Source organism: Microsporum canis, genomic scaffold (assembly GCF_000151145.1).
Source record: "Microsporum canis CBS 113480 supercont1.5 genomic scaffold, whole genome shotgun sequence".
Taxonomy (NCBI): domain Eukaryota; kingdom Fungi; phylum Ascomycota; class Eurotiomycetes; order Onygenales; family Arthrodermataceae; genus Microsporum; species Microsporum canis.
The window spans coordinates 2,295,245-2,302,336 of NW_003299165.1; the positions used below are offsets into that span (position 1 = coordinate 2,295,245).

A 7,092-nucleotide genomic window follows, 5' to 3' on the forward strand; every position below is an offset into this window, starting at 1 on the left:
GTGATTATGTTTGCGAGCTTTTGTTATTGATATACTTGCCTCCAACATCGTTGTCATCTTTTATTTTGTGGTCTCCCTCCACCCTTGACCCCCATACCAAACGACTGTACTTAACGGCAGCATGGACTATGAGGCTTTGAAAGACCAGTGGAATGATGCGGAGGAGCGTGATGGTATCCGGTTGAGCTGGAACACCTTTCCAAGCACGCGCATGGTTCGTTTATATCTTGGTTGCTAGTTGTCTATTTCGAGTGCTAATGGCGGCCATAGGAAGCATCTCGGCTTGTGGTCCCCATTGGAGCTGTATACACCCCATTGAAAGAAAAGCCAGAGGGTACGTTGCTACAATATGAACCGGTTACCTGCAAGATGCCCTGTAGGGCAGTCCTTAATCCCTTTGCGTACGTCTATTAAACCTCCCTCCCCCGCACTCCATTTTGTCGAGTCTTCGACAATTAACGATGTTGATAAAGCAATGTTGATATTCGTGCACGTATCTGGATATGCCCATTCTGCCTTCAACGCAACCCTCTCCCGCCGCATTACAAGGATATTACCGAGAATACAATCCCGCCGGAGCTTCATCCAGAGAATAGTACTCTCGAATATCGGTTAGCCCGCCCTGCGCCTGCACCCCCAATCTTCCTATATGTGGTCGATACGTGTCAGGAGGAAGACAGCTTGAAGGCGTTGAAGGAATCCCTCATCATGAGCTTGTCCCTACTACCTGCCAACGCCCTTGTCGGCTTGATCACTTTCGGAACCATGGTATGTTAATCAAGAAAGACACTATTATACAACTTCAACCTGCTTACATGCATGGCTTCCCACAGGCGCAAGTTCATGAGATCGGATACACTGAATGTGCAAAGTCATACGTTTTCCGGGGCAGCAAGGACTACTCTGCAAAACAAGTTCAGGAGATGCTCGGTTTACTTGCTCCCAATCTCAGAGCGGCTGCACCACAGCAACCTACCAGGCCAAACCCTGCCAACTCTCCAGCCGCTAGGTTCCTTCTCCCTGTTCAGCAGGCTGATTATCAAATTACAAACGTCCTCGAACAGTTACAGCAAGATCCATGGCCTGTTGCCAATGACAGGCGCCCCCTAAGATGTACTGGTGTTGCTCTTAGCGTTGCCATTGGTTTGATGGAAACCTCATTCCAAGGTGCCGGCGGCCGTGTGATGTTGTTCACCAGCGGTCCAGCCTCTGAGGGGCCCGGCCTAGTTGTTGGCCCTCAGCTAAAAGAGCCAATTCGCTCTCACCACGACATTGATCGGGACAATATCAAATATTTCAAGAAAGCTGTCAAGGTATAGCAATCACACTTCCCCCGTTATTTTAGATTAATGTCTAACAAGCAGTAGTTCTACGATAACCTGGCAAAAAGAGCTTCTCACAACAGCCACATCGTGGATATATATGTCGGTTGCCTTGATCAAGTTGGCCTACTAGAAATGAAGGGTTTGGTAAACTCAACCGGTGGCCATATGCTACTTACCGATAGTTTCACCTCTTCCCAGTTCAAGCAATCCTTTGTTCGTATTTTTGACAAAGATCAGGATGATAACCTTACGATGGGGTTCAATGCTTCATTAGAAGTTCTCACCACCAAGGAACTAAAGGTTACCGGTCTGATTGGTCATGCTATCTCGTTGAATAAGAAATCCAGCTCTGTTGGTGAGACAGATTGTGGAATTGGCAACACTTGCTCTTGGAAGATGTGTGGAATTGACCCCGCTGCGAGCTATGGCTTGTTCTTCGAAATCGCAAACCAAGGCGGACCAGCTCCTATGCAGCAAGGCCCTCATCGCGCAATGATGCAATTCCTAACCTATTACCAGCATTCTTCCGGCCAATATCATCTTAGGGTTACAACTATTGCAAGGCCCCTCAGCAGCCCTGCTGGTGATGCAGCTCTTGCTCACTCATTCGATCAAGAAGCTGCGGCAGTATTGATGTCTCGTATTGCAGTGTTCAAAGCCGAAGTGGATGACGGCCCAGACGTTCTACGATGGGTTGATCGAATGCTTATCAGGCTCTGCTCCCGATTCGCAGATTACAGGAAGGATGACCAAACTTCGTTCAGACTTGAGAAGAACTTCAGTCTCTACCCTCAATTCATGTTCCACCTTCGACGAAGTCAATTCTTGCAGGTATTCAACAATTCACCAGACGAGACCGCCTTCTATCGACATGTCCTCAACCACGAGTCCGTTAGCGATTCCCTTGTAATGATCCAGCCAACTCTTGACTCATACTCTCTCGAGCATGAAGGGAGCCAACCAGTGTTATTGGACTCTGCTTCTATTCAACCCGCTCACATTCTCCTTCTAGATACCTTTTTCCATATCCTTATTTTCCATGGTGAGACAATGGCCGAATGGAGAAAGGCTGGGTACCAGGACCAGGAAGGTTATGAAAACTTCAAGGCAATCCTTGACCAGCCAAAAGAAGACGCAAGGGTATATAACCCAGCCCATAAAATTATCACAAAATCAGCTAACATTGGTTTGATTCGCCTTATAGGATCTTATCCAAGACCGATTCCCACTCCCCCGTTTCATCGTCTGTGATGCTGGTGGTTCGCAAGCTCGTTTCCTTCTTTCTAAACTCAACCCATCCACCACACATTCATCTGGTGGCTATGGAGGTGGACCGTCCGCTCAGACTATATTTACCGACGATGTTTCTCTCCAAACGTTTATGGATCACCTTATGAAGTAAGTATCATGCTCAGATTATGATCAACACTACGATGCTAACTAATGGCTTAGGCTTGCGGTATCTGGCACCAACTGATGTGAGAGCAGTGCATATTTTGGAGTGGTAGACGAGTGGCTGTGGAAATTCAATGATCAATACTTGCTAGTTAGTTAATATCAGTGTTTAAACTCAAATAATTGACACCACTATTAGTATCTAGAGAAAGCTGTGAAGGGGCAATATCTATATCACATGACGTGTTAGGGTTTGGCCCTAGAGCGCTAGTTCGCTTAAAGAAATCAAAACCAAAACTTGAACTTCGAGCTTGACTTCAGAGCTCGCACTTCATCACCCACCACCTTTCAGCAAAACCAGGAAGATAGACCACCTTTCGCACTCGCCATGCGTAAGTATCATCTCCTCTGGTATAACATGGCGGCCGACTGACACGTACAATGTGAATAGCTCCAAAGCCAGATCCAACCGAAGTCAAGGTGATGTACGTTTTTCTCCTTTTTTCCCCAAAGGATTTTGAAACATTCGAAATTCGCAGCGTAGCTGACAATTCGTTTTTTTATAGTCACCTGAGAGCCACTGGTGGTGAAGTCGGTGCCCAGTCCGCTCTCGCTCCCAAGATCGGTCCTCTCGGTCTGTCTCCCAAGAAGATTGGTGAAGATATTGCGAAGGCCACTGGTGACTGGGTATGCCATTACTTGTTGGAACATATTTCGCCCATTGGTGGTCATACCGGTGCTAATACAGTCAACAGAAAGGTCTCCGTGTTACGGTCAAGCTTGTCATCCAGAATCGTCAGGCTACTATCTCCGTCGTTCCATCTGCCTCCTCTCTTGTCATTAAGGCTCTCAAGGAGCCCCCACGTGACCGTAAGAAGGAAAAGAACATCAAGCATTCGAAGTCCATTCCTTTCGATGAGATTGTGGAGATTGCTCGCATAATGAGATCGCGCTCTTTGGCAAAGGAGCTCCGCGGAACTGTTCTTGAGATTTTGGGTACTGCTTTCAGCGTCGGCTGCCAAGTCGATGGACGCAGCCCTAAGGATGTTAGCGACGACGTCAAGGCCGGTGAAATTGACGGTACGTGGTCTCTTCCTATTATTCGGGTTTGAATTGAACTGGATGCTAACACGTTATTCGCAGTTCCCTCCGAGTAAATTTAAAAACAAAAGTTAATGAAATGAAATGACAAAGGAGACGTGAAATGAGCGTAAAGCCTTTTCTGCTCTTTATTTCTTCTACTTGTACTACTTAGAGAGGCCTTACCCAATTGTCCAATGGGATTTACGAAGTAACGACTTTTTTTTTCAACCACTTTCCCAATCCTTATACCCACTTCACTTCATGGTCTATTCCCTTTCCAGTCTTTGCCAACACTCTGGCCTGTACCGGCACGAATGTTTTCATTTGAGCAAAATCTCTACGGTACAGGCCTATTTTGGTGCAAAGAAGATCAATTGACCAACTACTCACCGCAGTATCCTTGGTTATGCATGAGGATTCCTTTCTTTTCGAAGGAAGACATGCTCATATATATCCTATGGGTATGGCGGTCCATCTTGAAGGTCTACATCTCTTTCTCGATTCGGATGACCTACTTGGTTAATCAGCTCGACCATTCTCCAGTGCGAAGATGGTATTACTATGGGAATCTTTTCTTCCAATCACACTGAAATTTGATCTATCGCCTTTATTGCTTAAATGAATACAAGACATACTTAACGCTACCGAATCCACTTATATTGACTTCAACGAAGGACATGATCTGATACGCTTATCTCAACGGGGATGCTACAATGCCTACATATTGTGCCTCTCGAGTCGTTTCTTTTTTCAAGTTCCGCTTTTCCCCGCCCAAAGGACTCATGTATCTGCCGCAGGGCCGAGATCCCCGTCTGTAGAAACCAGATGTAGAAAGATCAATGCATATCGCCGATAACGGATACATATAGCTGAGCGCTTCATACAGGTAGAAAGAGAAACACTTTATTGAGCCAATCAACCGTGGTATTTCTATCATCATTCCTGTGCCGCCGTTGCATGTACTCTGTACAGCGAGTATATAGATCAAATGAGCTACTAGCAAACGAAAAAGAAAAACAAATGGCCGCCCATATGGTGAGAAGATCCTGTGATTGAAGCTTGCATGTCACATACATATATAGTCTTTCGCCTCTTTGAACAGAGGAAAGAGGTGATGAATGTGATCAGCTGTAACACACCATTTAGAAGTGGCTTGCAAGCTCGCCTATGGTTTGAGGTAACGAAAAGGATCGCCCCCTCGACTAGAAGTTATGTACGGATGTCCAGAAGTGCATCCAAACAAATGTAGACAAGATATGACCTGAAGCATTCTCCATAGCGTATCATAGATTTTGAACCAGATATCACCTTAACGGGTTGCTTGACATTGCAGGTATATCCTTTATAACCAGAAGCACAATAACCACATATGCATTACCATATCATTAGATAATTGAATGGCGAAATCCCATACATAGTATGGTGCAGGCAACCGTCATATATGTGCAGCTAACCTTGTGTACTATGTATAACCACCACATTGCATCAGGAGCACTCCGTCAGAGTAAATTAAATTAAACACTGCCGAAGAAGCCATCCGGCTTTCGAAGCGAAGCCCGCATCTGATTAAAAGCATTGGTTATGTATACTCCGTGGAAAGCAACGGTGTGGTTGTGCTGTATGTGTATCCGAGAAGATGGGTGGGCGTCCAGCTCCCATTTCCTCTTATATCAACCATGCCAACTCGAATATCTCCCAAGACATCGGCTCTCTCGGATGAGCGCCCCAATCATGCCCCATAGTGCTGCGGGAAAAAAAAATAACTTGAGATATTAAGTTTATCTTCCCGTCGACTATGGCTCAACGTGTTCAAACTCCAGGCCAGACCAAAGAAGAGAATCGAACACTTCAGCTAGTATATGTAATCCAGAAGTCGTGTGGGGATGGAGGCAAACCACGATACCCTCCCTTTCCCATGTCGGTTGCCAGACACCATAAGCAGGCGAATGGTCCAGGAATTCCTTTAAGCCAGGGATCGCCTTTATCCCGGATGAGTGGAGACAGCACTGTGGGTGAATCCATGCTTTCAAACCTTTGAACCGATCGGAGTGGAGTCGCATGTGGATGTGGCCTTGATTTTTTTATCCCAAGGTGTTCGAGCAAGAATCATCCCCCCCATCGCCTTGGTTTCTGGTACGTTCGTATAAAATTCAGTGAGAAAACGGGGGATGCACGATTGGGGAAGTATCTCTTTGCACGGACAAACGCCTGTCACATATATATGTAAGCGGTCGAGCACACCTCGTGTCTGCGAGCAAGAATGCTGGCTCCTGGAAAGAAGGAGCGGATGTATCAGTGGAACCGTTGGAGCCACAGTGGGGTCATCCTTTCCCAAATTAAGAATGCTCCGCAGACCATGTACGCTGACGATATCCAACAGGTGTGCCAAGCTGCGACCAGGCCATGTACGGGAAGTACCCATGCGTGTCATCATATCGAAAATAATCAAAGCGCAGGAGGAGGTCGCTGACGCCCCTTTTGTTCCACAGGACATACCATGCACTTATTCTTTTTCGAGGTCCGGATAACGCGAAGCTGAGCCGTATACTATGTATATATATGTAAGGAGTGAGTAAATGCTGATGTTAGAAGAGTTCGAAACAGGCCAGTGAAACATGATTAATCACACGGTTAAGCCTCGTCTGGGTGTGGAGCCATAGAAAGAGCTCATCCACAGCCACGCAAAGAGAGGTATGGAGGATGATTGATGATGATTCTTTTGTATATATTTATATACGGAGTTTCCAGATAAAAGTGGCTTTGCAGCTGTGGTGAGTACATATTGTATGTACCTTGTAAATACTGAATATGCCCCTTTTAATGCGCGAAGCCCGTCGAATCGCAGGTCAAAAAGGTGGACATCACTCTGTACGGCGCATTCATTCGGGGTCCCAAGTCAAGCCACAGTGACATCTGGGCGTTTAACGGCCACCGTATCACCACACAGAAGGGGAGCCCAACTGTTAAAGCACTCTGGACTGTCGCCTAACTGGGTGGTGGTGGACGCTGACGCTGGTCCCAGAAAAGTAGGTTCCGCCATACCGTATATGTATATGCAGAGTTGCGCCCTCAGCCCATCGATAGAGAGGAAAATCCACAGGAGAGGATACGCTCATCCTTCAACCACATCGCCGTCAGCAAGAGATATGTGTCAGCATCCCATCCCATGCCATTAGATGTCCATATTCCTCCGTCCATCGTACATATCCACATAGTGCTCCGGACGCTCTCTGGGCCTTCACAGCTCGCCCAAATCCCTGTCCTGAGACCTGCAGATGCTTGCTTTTTC

General features: G+C 46.6%; 3 protein-coding genes across 3 annotated transcripts; all 3 read left to right on the forward strand.

The window, feature by feature from the left end:
- Positions 1-121: 121 nt before the first annotated feature.
- MCYG_05939 (protein transport protein SEC23) lies at positions 122-2,802 on the forward strand (the record flags this gene model as incomplete). Its single annotated transcript, XM_002846024.1, has 7 exons — positions 122-214; positions 271-401; positions 474-768; positions 834-1,313; positions 1,368-2,465; positions 2,530-2,723; positions 2,778-2,802. 7 exons carry the CDS (start codon positions 122-124, stop codon positions 2,800-2,802), a joined length of 2,316 nt encoding a protein of 771 aa, XP_002846070.1.
- Positions 2,803-3,108: 306 nt separating this feature from the next.
- Positions 3,109-3,832, forward strand: MCYG_05940 (60S ribosomal protein L12; the record flags this gene model as incomplete). Its single annotated transcript, XM_002846025.1, has 4 exons — positions 3,109-3,141; positions 3,180-3,205; positions 3,260-3,407; positions 3,476-3,832. 4 exons carry the CDS (start codon positions 3,109-3,111, stop codon positions 3,830-3,832), a joined length of 564 nt encoding a protein of 187 aa, XP_002846071.1.
- A 2,231-nt stretch (positions 3,833-6,063) lies between these two features.
- Positions 6,064-6,792, forward strand: MCYG_05941 (uncharacterized protein; the record flags this gene model as incomplete). Its single annotated transcript, XM_002846026.1, has 4 exons — positions 6,064-6,183; positions 6,464-6,494; positions 6,552-6,574; positions 6,634-6,792. The coding sequence occupies 4 exons, from the start codon at positions 6,064-6,066 to the stop codon at positions 6,790-6,792; spliced, it is 333 nt and encodes a 110-aa protein (XP_002846072.1).
- Positions 6,793-7,092: the final 300 nt, after the last annotated feature.